Source organism: Oncorhynchus nerka, linkage group LG1, assembly GCF_034236695.1.
Source record: "Oncorhynchus nerka isolate Pitt River linkage group LG1, Oner_Uvic_2.0, whole genome shotgun sequence".
In the NCBI taxonomy this organism is placed as follows: domain Eukaryota; kingdom Metazoa; phylum Chordata; class Actinopteri; order Salmoniformes; family Salmonidae; genus Oncorhynchus; species Oncorhynchus nerka.
The window spans coordinates 11,630,992-11,653,818 of NC_088396.1; the positions used below are offsets into that span (position 1 = coordinate 11,630,992).

At 44.6% G+C, this 22,827-nt stretch overlaps 1 protein-coding gene across 2 annotated transcripts in view; it reads left to right on the forward strand.

Annotated features, from left to right (window-relative positions):
• Positions 1-22,827, forward strand: part of LOC115139762 (myosin light chain kinase, smooth muscle-like) — an 83,944-nt gene that overhangs the window by 47,759 nt on the left and 13,358 nt on the right. The window contains exons 13-23 of one of the 2 annotated variants that reach the window (XM_029677555.2): positions 2,633-2,770; positions 4,678-4,875; positions 5,059-5,305; positions 5,674-5,754; positions 6,098-6,879; positions 8,217-8,333; positions 9,200-9,268; positions 20,473-20,526; positions 20,906-20,953; positions 21,468-21,595; positions 21,836-21,992. In XM_029677555.2, coding sequence (XP_029533415.2) covers positions 2,633-2,770; positions 4,678-4,875; positions 5,059-5,305; positions 5,674-5,754; positions 6,098-6,879; positions 8,217-8,333; positions 9,200-9,268; positions 20,473-20,526; positions 20,906-20,953; positions 21,468-21,595; positions 21,836-21,992 — 2,019 coding nt within the window. The remainder of the gene's footprint in view (positions 1-2,632; positions 2,771-4,677; positions 4,876-5,058; positions 5,306-5,673; positions 5,755-6,097; positions 6,880-8,216; positions 8,334-9,199; positions 9,269-20,472; positions 20,527-20,905; positions 20,954-21,467; positions 21,596-21,835; positions 21,993-22,827) is intronic. The other variant, XM_029677640.2, reaches the window with a different exon arrangement.

Here is a 22,827-nt window from a genome sequence, read left to right on the forward strand (position 1 = left end):
TATTGGACAGTTTGCTAAAGCCCTGAAATGTCTCTTGTGAGTACTTTGAGCCTCTTTGAAGAAGTGCTACTCTAAGATAATAGCTATTTAGGGATCCGATGTAGCATTTAAGGAAACATCTGCTCTCTCTGTTCCAGCATGCAGTTTTAGTCCCAAATGACACCCTATTTCCTTAAGTAGTGCACTACTTTTGACCATGGCCCTGATCAAAAGCAGCACGCTGAAAAAAAAAATGGTTACCATTTGAGATGAAATCCTTGTCTATCAGCACACGCCAGGCTTCAAGGTGGAGGTTCAGCTATTTGTTTCGCTTGGGGTAAACATTTGAAATACCACCATTTTCCCAGGGGCACACTCCAACATTCAAACCTCATTTCCAAACAAAGCATGTGTGTTTAGTAAGTCCGCCAGAGGCAGTAGGAATGACCAGGGATGTTTGGTTGGTAAGTGCGTGAAATTGACTATTTTCCTGTCCTGCTAAGCATTCAAAATGTAATGAGTAGTTTTGGGTGTCAAGGAAAATGTATGGTTGTAAAAACTACAATATTTTCTTAAGGAATGTAGTGATGTAAAAGTTGTCAAAAATTGAAATGATAAAGTACAGATACCCTCCAAAAACGACTTAAGTAAAAATACTTTAAAGTACTACTTAAGTACTTTACACCACTGGTCAAAGGTGGTGCGCTAATAAAGAGAATATGGTGCCATTTGGAATGCTGGCTGAGGCAGCAGTGAAGCAGGGCTGTTTAAGCAACAGTGCTGATGGAAACATGCTGGAGATGCCTTGATTCTCCCTCTGGCATGCTGGATATGCATACAGTGGGCTGTGTTTATGACAAGCCTGCCTCCCTGTCTGTTGGGTCCTGTCATCCACAGGGTTAGAGCCATTTCAATTTATAAACTTGGGGGAAGGGAGGTGGGTTGACTACGTAAAACCAAACACCATACATGGTGTGCATGAATCAAGGAGCGAGGGCCAAAAAGTTCCCGTTGGTCTCTCGTTCTCTCTCTTCCTCTCTCTCTCGTTCTCTCTCAGCGAGGCTGGCCTGTTTTGGTGCCCAGACTACCACTCTGTAACAGCATGAAGCGAACCCATGCGCAGATACTGTGTATGACTGTGAGAGCGAAGTCTTGAGTCTCGCTCATCTTAATATCTGCGGTGTTGTTCGTTGCAATGTAATTCATCCGAGTCTACCTTTTAATGGACTAAAGCGTAATGATTTGATTTTGGACTCTCAAAGACCTTGGCAGGAACATCGTCCCTATGGTCGTCTTTTAATGAGATTATTCCAGTGTTTGCATATTCAGGAAAATGTTCCTTGCATGTTTGCCAAGATCATCACAATATGGGGAGCTGACTTCGTAGAACCAAGCACAATACATGCTGGTAATGTTCAGGATGTGTCTAATATTCATGATCTGCATTCCAAATGGCACCCTATTCCCTATGTAGTACAGCACTAAATAGGAAAAACGGTGCCATTTGGGATTCAGACTCTATCAGAGATGGTAGAGAAACCAAGACACCCCACTCCCTTATTTTATTTATTTATTACCCAGACCGGAACCTTGACCATTTTTTTCCAATGGTAAACTGCCGGAGTTAATTTTATAGCGTTCTGCTCCATAGCCTCTGGAAGTGTGCAGACAGTGGCTGCTGCTGCAGCACCTATATATGCTTGGCTGCCAATGTCATTAAGAACATAAACAGTTTTCCACAGATTCTTTGGTATGGGTTCTTCAGTATTTTAGGTTTCGGATATCCTGCAGTAGACTGCCAGACAGCTCATTTCCTGATGTAGGAGAGCTGTTGCTCTCTCCCAGAAGGTTATCTTTTTCTGAACGAGCAGAGACTCCCAAGAGACACACAGGGAGTTTGTTAACATCAGCATGTTCCTCTTTTGTTTTTCTAAATCATCATGACTGTGTCCCAAATGGCTCCCTATATAGTCTACTACCTTTGACCATGGGCTATGGTCATAAGTAGTCCATTATATGGGGTGCTATTTGGGATGTATTTTAAAAGATCTACTCCAGCCTCTATATATAGTACTCCAGGAATCCATGTTGAGGTAATATTTATTTACATGACTGTGAAGGAAAGACCTTCACTTGGAGAAGACTCTCTTAATATAGCATATTTAACTGTGAAGCAAGTAATGTTATGTCTTTGACTGGAATGGAAAATGAACAAAGACAAACTCCCAATAGCCTGCACTGATTGACATATGCACACACCCAACTGCTAATTGTCTTGTTAATAAGTTGTTGGCTGTTTAATTTCACACTGGAGGACTGACACAGGTGCAGATGATATTAGCTTAATGAATGAATGTATTTTTAACCTGTGTCAGAAGTGTTTGGAGAATCCTCCAAGCAAGGCTGTTTTTTTCTGCCAATGGTTTTTACTTGCTCTGCAGTTTTAAAATAAAAATAAAATAAAAAAATTTTTACCTCTCTTTTTATCTGTTGTTTTAAGCCTTTTGACTGTTAGAGTAGGCCAGCTCCCTCACGATGACCGTCGACTGGGGTAAAGTTAACCGTTGTTGGTTCTCTAGGCTTAGTGTGCTGTTCAGTGAATTACTCATGTTCCTGTTCTGTAAAAAGTAACCCTGCAAATGTTACATTTCAGCTAAGAAAAGTGCCAAGAGGACGGACCCTCCAAATGCAGTCGACACCAAGAAGCCATCGGCCCCTGTATTTCTCAGAGGTCTGAAGGATCTAAAAGTCATGGACGGTAGCCAAGTCATCATGACCGTGGAGGTGACAGGTAAGAGAAGGCCTCTCGGGTCGTATTCATTACGCACCAAACGGAAGAAAACAGACAAACAGGAGAGGGACTACCTGGACAAGTCCAAGAAGTGCTCCCCCCCCCCCTCTATTAAAAAATAACCTTTACTTTGAAAAACATTTTGCTGTGGTGCACCCCAATGAATACAACCCTGGTGGGTGTCTCGTTTTAGCCCTGATTCCCATTAATCAGAATGGAAAACTCATCGTGTGTGTTTTCAGCGACTGTTTGCTTTAGAAGCTGGTATTTCCTGCTTGGCCCCCCAGAGATACTTGTTTGGTTTTCGGGTGTTTTCTGCATTTCCATTTCCTTCCAATGTGTGACCTGAGGGGATGGATTGACTCTGGTATTATCACTTCTTATTATTACGTAATCTTCATTATCCCACTGAGGTTGTTTGCATGGGGGAGGAGTCACTAGTAATGCGTCGTATGATTTACATTATTCTAGACCTAGTCTTTTTAATGTGAATAGTGATGGAGCAGGAGGTTCTCTTGCTTTATTTTCTTATAAAGATTTCTAATAGCATTAAAGCACATGCATTTTATTTTGATCATGCCTATGTGAAAAATGCATACAATTATGCAAGACAACTGTATATCATTGAGTGTGTTATGTAATACAACCTGTCATAACGGCCTGCTACTATAGGGCACAATTTAAAGGGGTAGTTCACCCAAAGTTAGAATATGATTTTAGTTTCCCTACCATGTAAGCGGTCTGTGGACAAGGTGAGACTGAAATCTGTACTTTGGTTTTGTTTACCTGTCCACTGTCTCCAAATGCTTACTTTTTTGCTTTTTTGTCCAAACCGTGAATTTGAATTAGAGGAAGTAGAATCAATTAAAAGAAATTCGACTAACATATGAAACGTAAGTCTCATTATTTTGGCAAATATTTTTGCCAAAAGTATCTCCCACCTCTTACTTAACCAATAAGGCCCGAGGGGATGTGGTATATGGCCAATATACCCTGGTTAAGGGCTGTTCTTATGTATGATGCAACACGGACTGCCTGGACACAGCTTTTAGCCGGGGTATATTGTCCATATCACAAACCCCCAAGGTGGCTTATTGCTATTATAAACTAGTTACCAACATAATTAGAAAAGTACAAATAAATGTTTTGTCATACCCATGGTATACAGTATGATACACAGTACCACGGCTGTCAGCCAATCAGCATTCAGCGCTCGAACCATCCGGTTTGTAATAAAGAAAAGATACCATTTCAAATATTAGTTTGATTATAACTCAATGTTGAACAAGTTTTTGCTTTGAGATGTAAGGTCAAAGATGGTGGATAAATGAAGACATCCCATAAAGGCCATTTACCAACTTTTTGTTGTTGTCAGAGTTCAGTTCTACTTAAAGTAAAGAATCATCCATTTTGAATATTATATTGTATTTGTGCATCTCTGAGTGATGTTCTATCTATTTCCAGGAGAAAGTTCATGTTTTCATGTGTATCTGAGCTATTCGGCATTCAAGCAGGCAGAAATACAGCCGGGAAATGGCCCTGGGAATTGATAGATCGTATTTGTTCATCTCCGAGCGATGTTCTAACATTCAAAATGGGTGAATCTTTCCTTTTAAAGGGGTGGCTCTCCCATAGGCAATAATCAATAGTAGCTGGGCTGGTCTTTGGTTCATGGACTGTATATGAACCAGAAAAAAAAGTGTTAAAATAAACAAATGTAATTAAATGATACCTTTAGTTCCAATTGTGGCCAATTGACTAACTCGCAACTCCATTCTGAATTTACCTTAACCCCGGTCCAAATCATCTTAAAGTCACTTTATTGATCTACACAATCCCATTTTAGACATGTTGAAATGATGTGGACATGAAACACAAGGTTTAATGTGACCTTTTTATGGTCGTAGGGAATCCTCATCCAGAGATTGTGTGGCTCCACAATGGGAAGGAGATCCAGGAGTCTGAGGACTTCCACTTTGAGCGGAAGGGGAACCAATGCAGTCTGTTCATCCAGGAAGTCTTCCCTGAGGACACTGGGAAGTACACCTGTGAGGCGTGGAACAAAGTAGGGGAGGTTCGCACAGAGGTCTCACTCACTGTACAAGGTAGGCTAGCAGCCTAGCTAACTCCACTTGAGATAGCTCGGTGTGTCAGGTGAAATTGTATGCATTAAACTGTAGCAGACGTAGTTTATGCCTAGGGTTACAAAAATGTGGGTAACTTGACCAGCATTTTGCAACCCTGTTCATGCCATAATGACCTGTTGGTTATCCATGTCTGTCTTCCAGAGCCCCAGGACGGGGTCCAGCCCTGGTTCATCACAAAGCTCAAGCCCACCACCGCCTACCTGGGCCAGAATGTCCTGCTGTCCTGTGCCATCGCTGGGGACCCCTTCCCTCAGTGGAGCTGGATGAAGCAGGGCCAGGTGGTGACCACTGACCTGGACTATGAGATACTGCAGAAGGAGGATGTGGTGTCCCTGCTCATTAGACGAGTCCGGTCCCACCACGCCGGGGACTACGAGATCAGCCTGAGGTAGGCTTCTACATCCCAAGTGGCACCCTATTCCCTATGAAGTGCACTACTTTTGACTAGATGACCAGGGGATGCACTTCATAGGGAATAGGGTGCCATTTGGGACATAGTGGGAGGACTCCTTATACAGTAGATGACTTAAATGTTTCACTGTTTTGTTATGCTTTGATTGGTTATTATAGTACATTGGTTAGAGTTACATATTGAAAAGTCATGTTAAGGTCATCTAAAACTGCCATCACTGAGACACAAGCCCTCTTCTTGATGGTGTCCCTTTTTAGAGGGATTTGGTCTGAAAGGACCAGTTATGGTCAATTAAAACACTCCCTCCTCCAGTTTTCCATTCCTTTTCTCATCCTCTCTTCTAGGAACAAAGTGGGTGACTGCAGTTGTGTTGCCACTCTGGTGGTCAGTGAGGGTGCAGTGGTGTCCAGTGGAGAGCACCAAACGTATGTAACTAACTAGCCTACTGCTTCATTGTCGAGGTCCCTCAACCTGGGCTATTTTTGCCTTCCCTTCCCCAGACCCCAGTTTCAAATCCGCTTAATCGCTGAATATAACCAAATAAATAGTTTACAGTACCTCCTCCAGCTGTGCCATTGTTCAAAGCCTGGGGGCTGGGGCCCTGTTCAGGGTGCATGCCCTTATAAGGCTACTGAAGTCATCTCTGATGTAACATGTTGAGTTGTGTATCTCCCCCAATTAACTAGTGGAGGCTGAGCCAGCCGGGGCTTTTAAACAACCCCTGTTTTTTTTCCTCTTCCACACCTCGCTCTCTCTGTGTTGCTGCAGCCCTGAGCCTTGTCAGCGTGTGGGAGGAGTGGACGGGACAGTGCGAGGCAGAGCACCACCAAGCAGCAGCTCCATTCCGCAGCAGGGGTCAGAAGAGCCAAGCACAGCCCGGGGACTCCTGAAGAGGCGCGTGGAGACCAAGGAGCACCGCGAGGATCAGATCCGCCTGCAGGAGGCTGAGCAGCGCGACTTCCGCACGGTGCTGGGCAGGAAAGTCACCACCAAAAGCGTCTCCGAGGAGGACCTGAAGGAGATCACGGCGGAACAGATGGACTTCAGGGGCCAGCTCCAGCCCAGAGGGGGCAAGCCCAAGACACTGTCTGAAGATGAGAGGAAGGTCAACGCTCCCACGCAGGTGGACTTTAGAGATGTGCTGGGGAAAAAAGAGGGCACCACCGCCACCTCCCCGAAACCAGGTACCGCTCCTACTGAGAAAGGAGAGCCTACAGATTTCAGATCGGTTCTGGCCAACAAGAAGAATCAGACGAGCTTGGAGAAGAATGGGGAGAGCCCTGCTCCAGAAGCAGCAACACCGAAAGCCCCTGCTGCCACTGAGAAGGAGAAGAACGCTATCAACTGCGTGGCAGGTGGGATTATTGATGAGAGTAACAACATTGGAAAGGAGCCTTTGTTCAGTCAGAAGCTGAGTGATATGAGCGTGGTGGATGGGGCTTGCCTGAGGCTACATTGCCAAGTGACCTGTGACCCCCCAGCTACTATTACCTGGACTCTAGACGGGAAGGTCATCAAGCCCTCCAAGTTCATCAAGCTGTCCAACGAAGGTAAGTATGTGGACCACTACTAGGCCGACCATGTCTGCGTCCCAAATGGCACCCTATTAGGTTTTTATAGTGCACTACGTAGGTAATTCGCATCCCATGTGTTTGGAGGCTTGGCTTCTAATATTATGAAGTAGTGTGACAGACAGTGATGTGATGGAGTTTCCCCTCTTGCACCACTGCATTCGATATGGGATATGATGGAAACATATCCCTGTACATAGAGGGAGTCGATGTTATCATAGTGCTGAATTGTTTTGTTCTGGGTGCTTGTAATTGTCTCCTTGTAGAAAGCCCTACATATTTACAAGGTGGTATGAATCGACTGTAGAGTAAGAATGGCCAAAGGATTCCCTGTTTCTGGGCTCCTGGGGGTCCCCTGACACACCGCCAACACAGACGTCGTGTTCGTCCCAAATGGTACCCTTTTCCTGAAATAGTGCACTGCATAGGGAACGAGGTGTAATTTGGGACGTGTTCGTCCATAATCACTGCTCTGTTATTTCAGGCAGTTTGTGTTGGTGCAGATACCTGAAACTCTGGCTATCTTGAACCAGTATTTGTCAGTCCAGTTAGAGTGCATTTTTGTCGGGATAACAGTTCAGTACAGAGTTGAGGCAGGGGTTAAGCGTTGCTCTGGTCCCATAGCTTGACGATGACAACGGCGAGTTGCCTGTCTGTTATTGAGTTCAACCAAATGACTCCCCTTGACCAGCTCTATGGGTAAGGGCTAATTTAACAAGACAATCAACAGGCAGCAGCACAGTAATATAACTAGGCACACTGCTCAACCACCAGCTGTTATGTCCTGTGACACAGCCCCAGATCTCAACCGTCACACATCCAAGTCAGGGCCTCGTCTAATGAAATAATGGAATCATGTATAGGTGACCCCCCCCCGCAGGTCATTTTTATTCTCCTTTTAGTATCACTGTGGGTCATGTTGAAGAATGCACATTTTTTTCATTTACGTCCCACCATAACAAAAGTAGTATGTGAGTTATGTCCTCATGGAGCCGTAGGGTAGTAATGGAGGCTACTCTGGCTACGGTTGTGTGTGTGCTGGGGGCCACTGTAGCTATGGTTGTGTGTTCTCGGGGCCACTGTGGATGTGATTGTGTACTGGGGGTCACTGGCTATGGATGTGATTGTGTACTGGGGGCCGCTGTGTGTGTGTGTACTGGGGGCCGCTGTGTGTGTGTGTACTGGGGGCCGCTGTGTGTGTGTGTGTACTGGGGGCCGCTGTGTGTCTGTACTGGGGGCCACAGTGACAAAGTTTCTCTGTGTGTACTGGGGCTACTCTAGCTAAGGTCCTCTATGTGTGTGTGTTTTTCTTGCAGGAGGCCAGTGCTCCCTGACCATCGACAAGGCCCTGCCCGAGGACGAGGGCCAGTACAAGTGCCGGGTGGAGAACTCGGCCGGTAAAGCAGAGTGTTCCTGCATGGTGCTGGTGGATGGTGAGTTGTTCCTGGCTGCCGTGTCCCACTCCCATGAGTCCCCCTTGGACTCCCGGCTGCCCCGGCATAACCCTAGGCACTTCCTGCAATTACATGGGCCAGATTAGCCGAGCTGGAGTCCCTGTTCCAGGCTCCCACTGCACGTCCGCCTTGCCCAGCCCCCCAGCACTCACGAACAGGCCTGCATCAAAACATTAGGCAGGCACGCACGGTTCAATCCTAGTTTTAGATTAATTCGCAATACACATTGATTGAACTGTCGCATACTTCTACTACTGTTGCCATCAATACAAAAATATGAGATTATGAAATGTAATTTAGGGAAAGGGGGTTACCTAGTCAGTTGGACAACTGAATGCTTTCAACTGGAATGTGTCTTCCGCATTTAACCCAACTGAATCAGAGGGGTGCGGGGGGGGCTGCCATTTAGTAAAGTGAGTCGAGATAAAATATGTTTAGCAGGAGAGACAAAGATTGATACAGGGACATATCTCAATGATTCAGTTCACATTAAATGGTCCATTGGGAATCATTACATTTTTAACATTGACTGGTTCATTTCATGTATGGTTCACTGTCCACACGGTCTATACACACCATTATATTCCGGACGCTGACATTGCTCGTTATGATATGTCTACATTTCTTTTTGGATTATGTGTATTATTTTGAATTACTGCACTGTTGGTGTTAGGAAAACAAGCGACCAATAAACTTTGATTTGATTTCTATAAAGTACTGTACAAGACTATGGTTAGTTTTTTTTAGTTACTGATAAAATTCGTAGGGATTATTTTTAGCATGAAAGAAATGGAAATAATCATGTGTGGAAATCTGAAACATGTTTTCGTTTTCCTCTCCCATAGATCCTACAGACACAAACTCGACAGCAGCTGACAAGAAGAGCAAGAAGCCATCCATCCCTACCTCCGAGAGTGAGTTTCCAAAATATGCTTATTCCCCAAAGAAGGAGCGGCATGGGATCTGCCTTTCCCACTGCTGCAGCCTGTCTGCCTCCTCAAGCTCAGGCACTTTTATAGCATGTCAACAAAAAATATATATATATTGTTCTTACCCTGTAATCGGCTTGCAGTATGTAGAGAACAAAGGACCGATATAAGGTGTAAATAGCGATCAGTAAATGTTTTATCCGAAGTAGGTTCGATTTACACTACTAGAAAAGATTACTAAGAAGATGTGCTTATCTTAATAGTCCTCTTAATCTTTCCAAGCTTGAGGAATGCATAGGTAGTTTGACAGAGTTATGTGCTATACCCCTGCACATTATTTTCCATATGATTTAATGATGTAAGCCTGTAAAAAAAAAACAGCCGAATCCTCCTTCTGAATCAAGCACATAAATCTTCCATTACATAAAAGGCTTTGGATCGGGCACGCTTAGGGCTGAGCATGAAGCATGTCCGTTTAGCCCTTCAGCCTGGATGGTTCCTTCCAGGGGTCAGAGGCCACTACGACACCCCTCTCCTCTGTGATGTTTGACAGAGCTAATTGACTGCTGTTTGTCTTTAAGCCCGGGACACTCGCTGGCACTTAAAACAAGCCCAAGGAGGGAGGGAGAGGAAAAGGCAAGGAGGAAAGAGAGGAGAGGGAGGAAGTGAGAGCGAGAGACCCTTTGCATGGCTGCCCCGCTTACTCAACCTCCTCTCCCGAACTTCCATGTAAGGCTCCCTGTTCCTCAGCCATCTCTTGATTCAGCCAGAAGCACATGCTCCGGCCTCTTTTTCCAATACTTGGAGGTTCTGCAGAAAATCTGCCAGCTTTGGGATACGCTTTTGTCCTGCTGGAATGTGGCCTGACCCCAACAAGCTACAAAACTCAGAGCTGTAGGATAGTTTGGAGCAGTTAAATAAAAGCAGGAGGCTGAGACCTGACACAAGAGCCCCAGATTTATTAAGGCTAATCTCTTTTGATGTTGGATTCCCAAGTAGGGTAGATTTGAAACAAGGAAAATGTTTTCAAGTCCGGTGTCGGGTATAATTCTGTTTTTAGAATGATTCATTCACTACAATGTTCCAATGGGGTATTGGATGTCATGTGAAGCTATAACCCCGATTTGTGATAGTTTGTGTCAGTGCTTATACTGTAGTTCTTACATATTTTGTTATTTTACATGGTACTAGAAAGCTTATTGTTGCCAAATGTAATGTTAGTTTTATAGCTTCATTCTATAGCTGGAGGACTCCTGATATCCGTAGGAGTGTTTTAACTTTTTTGTCTTTATCTGTTGTGGTCTGTCTTTTTGCTAGCTAGGGCCATCTACTTTAAGTGCTGCCTGTTTTCCCAGTGGCTGACTTGGTGTGTGAACTGCTGACTGCTCATCATTTGCAGGTAGTTGTTGACACATCAACCAGGATCAAGGGGCTTGTTTTGCTCCCCTCCTAAAGAAATTAATTGCCTGACAAACCTGCTTGCCCGACCCCATCTCCTCCCTTCTGGAGACCTCATTTCCCTCATCAACTCATCCCTGACCACTGGCTGCATCCCCTCTGACTTCAAAATGGCTTGAGTTGCGCCCCTCCTCGAGAAACCATCACTTGACTCATCGTCAAAAACTATAGACCTGTATCTCTTTTCTTTCCAAAACACTTGAGCGTGCTGTCTCTGATCAACTTTCTCATCTCTCTCAGAATGATCTTCTTGGCCCTAACTAGTCAGGCTTGAAGACTGGTCATCCAACCGAGACTGCTCCTCTCTGTGTCAGAGGTTTTCCACACTGCCAAAGCTTACTCTCTCTCCTTTGTTCTCATCCTCCTAGATCTATCCACTACCTTCGACACAATGAACCATCAGAGCCTCCTCTCCACTTTCTCAGGGCTGGATGCCTCAGGCTCTGCACACTCTTGGATTGCATCCTACCTGGCAGGCCGCTCCTACCAGGTGACGTGGAGTTGATCAGTGTCTGCACCACGTACTCTCACTACTGGTGTCCCCCAGGGCTCGGTTCTAGGCCCTCTCCTCTTCTCCCTATACACCAAGTCACTCGGCTCCACCATATCCTCACAGTTTCTCTCCTATCATTGCTATTATTACCTTTATTTAACTAGGCAAGTCAGTTAAGAACAAATTCTTATTTTCATTGACTGCCTAGGAATAGTGAGTTAACTGCCTTGTTCAGGGGCAGAACGACAGATTTTTACCTTGTCAGCTCGGGGATTCAATCTTGCAACCTTTCGGATACTAGTCCAACGCTCTAACCACTAGGCTACCTGCGGATGACGGTTAACTACTTTTCTCTTTCACCCCTTCTGACACCCAGGTGGCAACACGCATCTCTGCGTGCCTGGCAGATATCTCAACTTGGATGTCGGCCCACCACCTCAAGCTCAACCTCGACGGAACTGCTATTCTTCCTGAGGAAGGCCTGCCTGCTCAAAGACCTATCCATCACGGTTGACAACTCAACAGCCGCCTTCCCAGAGTGACCCCGGACAACACCCTGTCGTTCTCTGCAAACATCAAAGCAGTGACCCGCTCTTGCAGGTTCATGCTCTACAACATCTGTAGAGTACGACCCTACTTCACACAGGAAGCGGCACATGTCCTAATCCAGGCACTTGTCCTTTCCTGTCTGGACTATTGCAACTGGCTCTTGGCTGGGCTCCCCGCTTGTGCCATTAAACCCCTGCAACTTATCCAGAATGCAGCAGCCCGTCCAGTTTTCAACCTTCCGAAGTGCTCTCAGGTCACCCTGCTCCTCCGCACCCTCCACTGGCTTCCAGTCAAATCTCGCATCCACTACAAGACCATGGTGCTTACCTACGGAACGGCAAGAGGAACTGCCCCCTCCTTACCTTCAGGCTATGCTCAAACCCTACACCCCAACCCGACCACTCCGTTCTGCCACCTCAGGTCTCACGGCCCTCCCCCCTACGGGAGCCCAGTCCAAGCTCTCCTGTGTCCTGGCACCCCAATGGTGGAACCAGCTTTCCCCTGAAGCTAGGACAGCAGAGTCCCTGCCCATCTTCCGAAAACATCTGAAACCCAAACAGTATCTTAAATCATTCTCAACACTCAACTAGCACTTGCACTTGACCCCCCCCCCCCTTCTAGCTCCAACTCTACTGATAGCTACGTTGAGGAACAATGTACTGTCTATGCCTGTAATATGTGGTTGTCCTACCTAGCGATCTTAAGATGAATGCACGAACTAAGTCGCTCTGGATAAGAGTGTCTGCTACATGACAAAAATGTAAATGTTTTGATTCAGATTCTCATCCAGATGCATGGTCGTATTACGTCCAAGTGCTTTATCGAGTGGGCTATCGATGTTATTCGCCATGTTATGGTATTATTAAGCAGTCCCTGTTTCTCGTGCTTGTGTGTTATCTAATTACAGCCGCAGAGCGTGGTGAGCCATGGGAAATGCGTCAGTGGTGTAGTGCTATGAAAACAAGCAGCTTTTTCATCCCCGCTGGAAAACTCTAACCCCTGCACATTTATTTAACTTGCGCTCGGGGGCACTGTCCAGCACTGCAGGGTCCTGGAGAGCTCAGAACGCACTGTCCCATCGGGACACTCAACCGCTCCTTTACCTCATATCAAACTGCTTTCATCTGTGCCCTCCACTCCTTTTGACAGCCCGTAACAATGCTGGACAAGTGAGATGGAATGTTCTCCCTCTGTTATGACGGAGTGTGTGCTCATCAGGTAATTCAATGGTTTCTCTAGATTCCATGTTGGGGGGGTGGGGCGATTTAAAAAAAAGATTGTGATACAGGCCTGTGTCTAAACACAATGAAAGTAGAGCGAACTGACTCCAAGCCTTTGAGAAGGAACCAGATCAGGGCTCTGTGGAAGGGTTAAGGCCGGACTTGTTTATTTATTTATTTCACCTTTATTTAACCAGGTAGGCAAGTTGAGAACAAGTTCTCATTTACAATTGCGACCTGGCCAAGATAAAGCAAAGCAGTTCGACAGATACAACGACACAGAGTTACACATGGAGTAAAACAAACATACAGTCAATAATACAGTATAAACAAGTCTATATACAATGTGAGCAAATGAGGTGAGAAGGGAGGTAAGGCAAAGGCCATGGTGGCAAAGTAAATACAATATAGCAAGTAAAACACTGGAATGGTAGTTTTGCAATGGAAGAATGTGCAAAGTAGAAATAAAAATAATGGGGTGCAAAGGAGCAAAATAAAATGTATTAAATACAGTTGGGAAAGAGGTAGTTGTTTGGGCTAAATTATAGGTGGGCTATGTACAGGTGCAGTAATCTGTGAGCTGCTCTGACAGTTGGTGCTTAAAGCTAGTGAGGGAGATAAGTGTTTCCAGTTTCAGAGTTTTTTGTAGTTCGTTCCAGTCAATGGCAGCAGTGAACTGGAAGGAGAGGCGGCCAAAGAAAGAATTGGTTTTGGGGGTGACTAGAGAGATATACCTGCTGGAGCGTGTGCTACAGGTGGGAGATGCTATGGTGACCAGCGAGCTGAGATAAGGGGGGACTTTACCTAGCAGGGTTTTGACAGCTTCAACACGTCTCCGGCTGGGTAACATGGTGCAACTGCTCTGCAGCTCACAAGGCTTGATATCCTGGGTGCTGGCATAAGAACAGTTTAGTAGCAAGTAGATGAGAATTCTCCACTTCACAATATGTACATAACATCTCAATGGATAGTAATTGTGGAGTTCTCAGCTGAAAGCGTCCACATGCTTTCCATCCGAAACAGTTCGGAACAGTTCGTGACGTTTTGGTCTTCGCCAAGTTTTTTTGTTTTTTTGGGGCTGTTCGTGCACAAATATAACGTGGCAAGCCAAAGTCTATGCCCCTTCGGTGATTGGTCAACAGTAGGGGTCATTCAACGAGAGACTAATTGTTTTCATGTACATTTTTTCACTTGAGCAAAACTGCAAACGTCTTAGTTGGATGTAAATTTGTGACATAAGACCTCCTTGACCCCAAAAAAATTATGGGATTTCTTGAGTTACACTACATGACCTAAAGTATGTGAACACCTGCTTGTCGAACATCTCATTCCAAAATCATTGGCATTAATATGGGGTAGCCTCCACTCTTCTGGGATGGCTTTTCACTAGTGAGGGGTTGGCAATTTCAGTCCTCGAGGGCCTGATTGGTGTCACAGTTTTGCATCAGCCCCAGCTAACACACCTGGCTCCAATAATCACCTAATCATGATCTTCAGTTTAGAATGCAATTTGATTAATTATATGTGTTTGCAAGGGATGGAGAAAATGTTGACAAATCAGGCCCCAGAGGACTGGGATTGCGCACACCTGCACTAGATGTTTGAGCATTGCTTCGGGGACTTGCTTCCATTCAATCACACAGCATTTGTGAGGTCGGGCACTGGCTCGCAGTCGGCATTCCAATTCATCCCAAAGGTGTTTGATGGGTTTCAGGGCTCTGTGCAGGCCAGTCAAGTTCTTCCACACCAATCTTGACGACCCATGGACCGCGCTTTGTGCACGGGGGCATTGTCATGCTGAAATAGGAAAGGGCCTTCCCCAAACTGGTGCCACAAAGTTGGAAGCACAGAATCGTCTAGAATGTCAATGCATGCTGTAGCATTAAGATGTCCCTTTACTGGAACTAAGGGGCCTAGCCCAAACCATGAAAAACAACCCCAGACCATTATTCCTCCTCCACCAAACATTACAGTTGACCCTATGCATTGTGGCATGTTCGTGAAATGCTTATGCTTCTAGATCCGACAGTGCAGCAGTATCTAACAGGTAATATCTAACAATTCCACAACAAAACCTAATATCTAACAATTCCACAACAAAGTCTAATACACACAATCTAGTAAAGGAATGGGATGAGAATATAAAAGTATAAAATATATGGATGAGCAGTCGTGCTAGTCCTGGCTGTTTAACAATCTGATGGCCTTGAGATAGAAGCTGTTCTTCATTCTCTCCCAGCTTTGATGCACCTGTACTGACCTCGCCTTCTGGATGGAAGTTGGGTGAACAGGTAGTGGCTCGGGTTGTTATTGTCCTTGATGGTCTTTTTGGCCTTAATGTGACATCGGATGTTGTAGGTGTCCTGGAGGGCAGTTAGTTTGCCCCCTGTGATGCGTTGTGCACCACCCTCTGGCGAGCCTTGCGGTTGTGGGCGGTGCAGTTTCCGTACCAGGCGGTGATCTAGCCCAACAGGATGCTCTCAATTGTGCATCTGTAAAAGTTTGAGGGTTTAAGAACAAATTCTTCAGCCTCCTGAGGTTGAAGAGGCGCTGTTGCGCCTGCCTGTGTGGGTGGACCATTTTCAGTTTGTCTGTGATGTGTACATTGAGCAGTGTATCATTTTTATGGCGCTGGTCTGATCCTTTTGCTACCAAAGTCGATTATTTCCTGAAACCGCTGTTCCATTTATCTAGCGCTTTGATTTGTTATGTGTGAATGTCCACTATGTCTGGGCTGGCTGGCTGTTTTTCAAGGATACACAAAAAAGCGGTTTGGTTGAACTGTAGATGGGAAGGTCAACCTTTGCCCTAGTCTGAGGTCCTAAGCGCTCTGGAGCAGGTTTTCATGATACTGCTACCACCATGCTTCACTGTAGAGATGGTGCCAGGTTTCCTCCAGATGTGACACTTTGCATTCAGGCCAAAAGAGTTCATACTTGATTTCATCAGACCAGAGAATCTTGTTTCTCATGGTCAGAGTCCTATAGGTTCCTTTTGGCATACTCCAAGCAGGCTGTCATGTGCCTTTTACTGGGGAGTGGCTTCTGTCTGGCCACTCTACCATAAAGGCCTGATTTGGTGGAGTGCTGCAGAGATAGTTGTCCCATCTCCACAGAGGAACTGGAGCTCTATCAGTGACCATCTGGTTCTTTGTCACCTCCCTGACCAAGGCCCTTCTCCCCGATTTCTCAGTTTGGCCAGGCGGCCAGCTCTAGGAAAGAGTCTTGGTAATTCCGAACTTCTTCCAATTCTGTCTCGGAGCTCTATGGACAATTCCTTTGACCTCATGGTTTACTTTTTTCTCTGACACGCACTGTCAACTGTGGGACCTTATTTAGACAGGTGTGTGCCTTTCCAGATCATGTCCAATCAATTGAATTTACCACAGGTGGACTCCAAGTTGTCGAAACATCAAGGATGATCAATGGAAACAGGATGTACCCGAGCTCAATTTAGTCTCATAGCAAAGGGCCTGAATACTTATGTAAAAGTATATATTTTTTAATGGATTTGCAAATTTTATTTATTTGAATTTGCTTTGTCATTATGATGTATTGTGTGTAGATTTAGGGGGGGGGGGTTAAAAATAATCAAATTTAGAATAAGGGTGTAACGTAACAAAGTGGGCAAAAATGGAAAGGGTCTGAATACTTTCTGAATGCACTGTATCCATAGCCCTCAAACTCAACTGTGGACTTTGAAGCCAGTTCCACTGTTTAAAAAAAAAAAATGTGTTCCCCTCTAATCAGTGATGATTTTGACCTGGGACACCAGGTGGCTGCAATTGATTCAGGTAGAACAGAGAACCAGAATACTCCGGACCTCGTAGGGTAAGAGTTCAATACCCCTGATCTATAGTATGACAGCATCAGCAGTTGGCTACCAACAGCTGGCAGACATATTTACATTTGCTTAGTTTGATCAATTTTATTCAGATGGAAAACGTGAGCTTAATGCTAGCTAACGTTAGCATAGAGATAGAAAGCTAGCTCTTTTGACTTTCACTTACACCGTTTGACTTCCATGCATGATTAGTTTATTTTGGACCAAAGCAAGATTATTTTTAATTGTCAAACGGCAGCCATGCATCGACTGTCACCAGAATAAGACCCTTAATATTTATTGGCGCATCAAGCTCATCACCTTGCACTTTCACAACCCTGTGAAGTTCACAATTTATTTAATCTGTAGCCCCAACCCTAATAAACTGCATACATTCCCGAAGAGTCATCGTGGGAGTCCAAGTTTACTTCAATATGGTTATTATATCAATATTTGAGCATCAGTGTTTTCACCGATATTTCTCACATTTATTTTAAAGACACATTAAGATCCGGGCCTCCCGGGTGGCGCAGTGGTCTAAGGCTGTGCCACCAGAGATTCTGGGTTCAAGCCCAGGCTCTGTCGCAGCCAGCCGTGACCGGAAGGTCCATGGGGCGACACAAATCATCCGGGTTAGGGAGGTTGGCCTAGCGTCGTCTGGGTTAGGGAGGGTTTGGCCGGCAGGGATATTCTTGTCTCATCGCGCACTAGCGGCTCCTGTGGCGGGCAGGTCGCTAGGTGTTTCCTCCGACACATTGGTGCGGCTGGCTTCTGGATTGGATGTGCGTTGTGTCAAGAAGCAGTGCGGCTAGGTTGGGCTGTGTTTTGGAGGACGCATGGCTCTCAACCTTCACCTCTCCCGAGTCCGTACGGGAGTTGCAGCGATGAGACAAGACTAACTACTACCAATTGGATACCACGAAATTGGGGAGAAAAAAGGGGTAAAAAAAAAGACTAAAGATCCCACCTTGTATGCATGTTACTTGATTTATTTATTTTTTTACCCCATTTTCTCCCCAATTTCGTGGTATCCAATTGGTAGTAGTTAGTCTTGTCTCATCGCTGCAACTCCCGTACGGACTCGGGAGAGGCGAGGTCGCGAGCCATGGGACAAGGACATCCTGGCCGGCCAAACCCTACCCTAAGCTGGACGACACTGGGCCAGTTGTGCACCGCCGTATGCATCTCCCGGTCACGGCTGGATGCGACACAGCCTGTGATCGAACCGAGATCTATAGTGACGCCTCTAGCAGTGTGATGCAGTGCCTTACACGGAACCCAAACTGGCAGCACGTGTGCGCCATCGTGCATACATTTATTTTGTCCCCCCACACCAAACGCGATCACGACACACAGGTTAAAATATCAAAACAAACTCTGGACCAATTATATTAATTTGGGGACAGGTCGAAAAGCATTAAACATTTATGGCAATTTAGCTAGTTAGCTTGCACTTGCTAGCTAATTTGTCCTGGGATATAAACATTGAGTTGTTCATTTCCCTGAAATGCACAAGGTCCTCTACTCTGCCAATTAATCCACACATAAAACGGTCAACCGAATCGTTTCTAGTCACCTCTCTTCCTTCCAGGCTTTTTCTTCTCTTGACTTTATATTGCGATTGGCAATATAAACAATATGAACTTGTTAGTCCATATGCCTTGCGACGGTGATACAGAGATGTATAAGGCCGAGACGATAAAACCGGAGAGCAACTTCTTCCCTATTCCAGCACCATTTCAACTTCAACATCATCAAATAACCTATGACAGTGACAACTAAAATATACATAAAACAATTTAGTCCATTCAACGTAAACTATGTGGCTGTCCATGGCTAAAATGTTTGCTCTAAATTCCTTTCATGGGCAATGATGTGCCAAGCCAGCTAGTTAACATCTAGCTACATGTTGAACTTCCATCCTCAGGCACAATGTATGAATTTATGGTTGGATCAGAATCGCAGTTAGAATCATTGGCCAGTATGGAGAATTAAGTAAAACCACAAGTCCAAGTCTCCATCCATGGCTAATTTAGGAGAGGCAATTTTAGCTAGCCACCATAGGACCACAACACAACGAGATGCAACAATTCAAGTTTTTTTCTGTCAATGACTTTTAATTTTGCTTTCGATGTGATTGGAGTGAGGCCAAATCCAAACTGGCTTCCCTTGACACTTTTTAATATTATTAGAATTTGTTTTGATGTGACAGGACCATTCACAGTTGAGCTCACTCAGCCAATCAGTGTTGAGCTAAACTATGTTATATTTTTTCAATCAAAGGAGGTCAAATGCTCACTGGCTTCTCTTGAATTCAGTGCTATGGATGGCAACAACGTCATACTCTTTTTGACCAGACAGAGTCAGACGGGTACTGTTTCGCTCATTTTGATGCTTTCTCTAGTGAGATACAGCCTCTTGCGAAATGAAGGAAAATTATGAAACAGACCATTTCTGGGGGAAGCCTGGCTTCCCTTGGTACCCATGAATACACACACTACCTTTTAACTGCAGCTCAAAGGCTGGGTGCAGTAGTTTATTTAGAATTCAGAACTGAACTGATGTATGTGAACTTTACAACTGGACTAATTAAGCATTCGTTGTTCTTTAAAGGGAAAATCTATCTATCTTTTGTTTTTTTTTCTTTTCTTTTTCATAAGTCCGCTGTTGATACAGTCGCGACATATTTTGCATGTCAGCAGTCAAGTTTGCAAGACTTTGGACTTTCAAGATGCAAAGTGTCACCGGCCCCATCACGTTGTCATGATGCAAAATGTATTTGCATCATGATGTGGCCGGTGACACATTGCTTCTTGAAAGTCCAATATCTTGAAGATTTGACTGCTAGCATGCAAAACATTTAGAAAAAAATACCGAAAGAGTGGATTTCCCCTTTTAAGTTCTCTACTTGTTTTGGAAACTTCATGAACACAAGCTTTTAAAGAGTACACTATTTCCCGCATTAAACCCTTTCACGGCCATTCAGTGTGCTCATAACAATTTTAGTGTGTTTAAAAGCCTGTTCTCTTTGTTTGGCTGTCATTTTCTGTATTTGCAATTAAACTTTTTATCAGCTTCATGTTTTGTTTCAGTACACTGGGCAAAAATAGTTGTTGTAAAAAGGATGTTCTTTCCAGACAGGAGGATCTCATGCAGAAAAGAGGGAAGTAAAAGACATTGCGAGCCTAAGCTGTAATTCATCAAGGTTAATATTCTGTGTTGCTCCTCACTAGCTCCATTAGTTTGTTTTTACTGTCACATTCATTCTTGTCGGCAATCAAATGTAATGTATATTGTGCCAAGAGCTATTTCCTGAAGACTTTTTTTTTTTTTTTTCATGACCAAAAAAGGCAAATACCAAAGGACAAGGCAGCACTTTCTTCCAGGACATCCACAAGATAATAGTTCCCTCCCCCAAGTTCACTTATCAGACAGTTTGTTCTCGGTTCCCATATACTGTCCTGGGAAGAACTAACATTTTCTATGAAGTTCATAATGCCTTATAATACACTAGTTATGGCAGACTATACGCCTAAGTCTTCAGAACTCATAAGTGGTTATAAAACCAAAATGATTTTATAGTTGTACTATAAAGGCAAATGCTTTAAACAAGGATTCTGAATGTACGAATGTGTTATTTCCCACAGTATGTGCTCCGTCAGAGGCTAGCCTACAAACTGGACTGGTGTTTCAAACTTGTGGTAAATGAGCTGTACAAATTCAATCTTCATCTATGCTTTGATCAATAAGTCTTGTCAATAGTAACAACTGGATTCCAGCTATATTGGTGCAGGAACACTGAGTGATTATGTTGGGAAAAGAACAGGAACTTAAACGTTGATTTACTGATGCTTGCTGCTGCTGTTGCTCACAATGTAATCAATTGCAATGACATTAATTTATGCGAATTCTACACCATTTTTAGAATCAGTCTGGGTTCTGATCAATATAAATTTTACTTGAATAATTGCGTTGAAGATTCACAAATGGGAATCATTTGTATCAAATCTCATTGATCTATTATCAACTGCATTGACATAACTGCGGCCTTCCCAATTTGTAATAATTTATTTTTTCCAGGTGAGGCAAGGATAAAGAAACCGAATACAAAGACTCCTCCCAAACAGGGTAAGAAAGACTTCCTCATACATGCAAAAGGTATCTCTATGTACCAAGCTTCTCAGAGTAGGAGTGCTGAAGTAGGATCAGCTCCCCCTGTCCAAAAAGACCAAATGGATCCTAAATCAGCTCTTCTACTCTGGAGCACTTGATACATAGGGCCCCTGTACTAAAACTCTCTGGCCTAATAGAGAACGACCCAAATGTCAACAAGCAGGATAGATGATCCCCCTAGCCTGTGCTCCAGCCCAGCTCTCATTCAGGCTAGAGGGCCTAGCTCATGTGCCAAAAACTGGCTGAACTCAGCTGCTCTGTGAGAGCTGCTCCCTGCTCTGTCTGAGGGTGCCTGTAATAGCAATGGGAGATTCCCCCTGCCAACCCATCTCAGCCCCCAGATTATTGGACAAACAGTGGACGGGGGGAGCCAGATGAGTACTGAACGCTTTACCTGGAGGTTTGTGCTGATGATGGATAGAGATGTTTCTTGCTGAAGTGTGTGTGTGTGTGTGTGTCTGTCATCCAGCTATACCACCTCAGATTGTTCAGTTCCCAGACGACATGAAGATCCTGGCAGGAGAGAAGGTGGAAATTCTCTGTAAGTTTGGAGGAGCTCCTCCAATCAAATGCACCTGGCTCAAGTTCCGCAAACCAGTAAGGACAAGTCTGTACCAGTCCGCCCCTTTATGTATTGATTATATATTGACTCTATTGCTCTGCCCTGTCTATGATCAACTCCAACCATCACCTGAAATGAACCACCATGTCCAATTTCTAATTATTTATCTATATTTATCTATATATATTTAATAACACTATAGTAACTCTAACTGTTTTACTGAAAGTTTCCTTCTCCGTGATATGACTGACCTTTTATGGTGGTTTTGTCTGCAGATCCAAGAGGTCAAAGGTGATTTAACCATTGAAACTACTGAGTCCAACAGTAAACTGACCATCGCTGACAGCCAGCAGGAGCATTGTGGCTGCTACACCGTAGAGTTGCGAAACAACTACGGCGTGAGACAGGCTGCTCTCAACCTCACCGTTGTTGGTATGTTCCATTTATCCAAATCAGGCCGTATTGAGTTTGGCCTCTAGGCGCTAGGCAGTGACGCCATTTTTAGCTCCATCATTGAGATTCACAAGACAATTAAGACATCTTTCCCTGTGAAATTATTTTTGCTATATCGCATGATTTAACTCGCCCCACTACCTATCATGTTCGTCTCTCGTAAAAATGGCAGTCCTGTAGCTTTGGGGAATGTGGTTGGGGAAGGGAAGGTACGCAGGCCGGGAAAGCTGGAGCTCTCTAGGTCCTAACACTAACAAGCCACTGCAGGGATCTCCAATGGCCTTTTAAGGCTTGTGCTTTCTCTTCAGCTGTTGCTTTAATGAGGCCCTTTGCCACTTCTGTCAGAGTGGAGTGTATCCAGCCTGACTCAGGGAAAATACGCAGCAGCCTGGGAGACGAGTTATTGAGCTGCTCCACATAAACGCAACCGTTTATGTGCCCAGAGAACTGTTAATAGCGTACAGACACAGCACTTGTTACACACTGGTATAAGCAGCCCCCTACTTAGATGCTTGTTAATATGTAATGATCCTCACGTTACTATTACAACCTTCGACTGCATGTATGGCGTATAGAGGTTTTAGTATTGAATTGTTTCATATAATTAGTTTCATTGACTCCTCCACCATTGCAAGCCTGTTGGTGTCAAGCTGTGCTCTTTGAGGCGGATTCCTTTGGTGTTTTACAATGGAACCCTGTGGATTAAGTGGGGGTATGCTTGTAACAGCTTGTGTAACATGGCTCGCACCCCTTCAACAAAGCAGGGAGAATAAAGTGCACTGTAGCTGGCTGTACATAAAACTGATCCAGACTT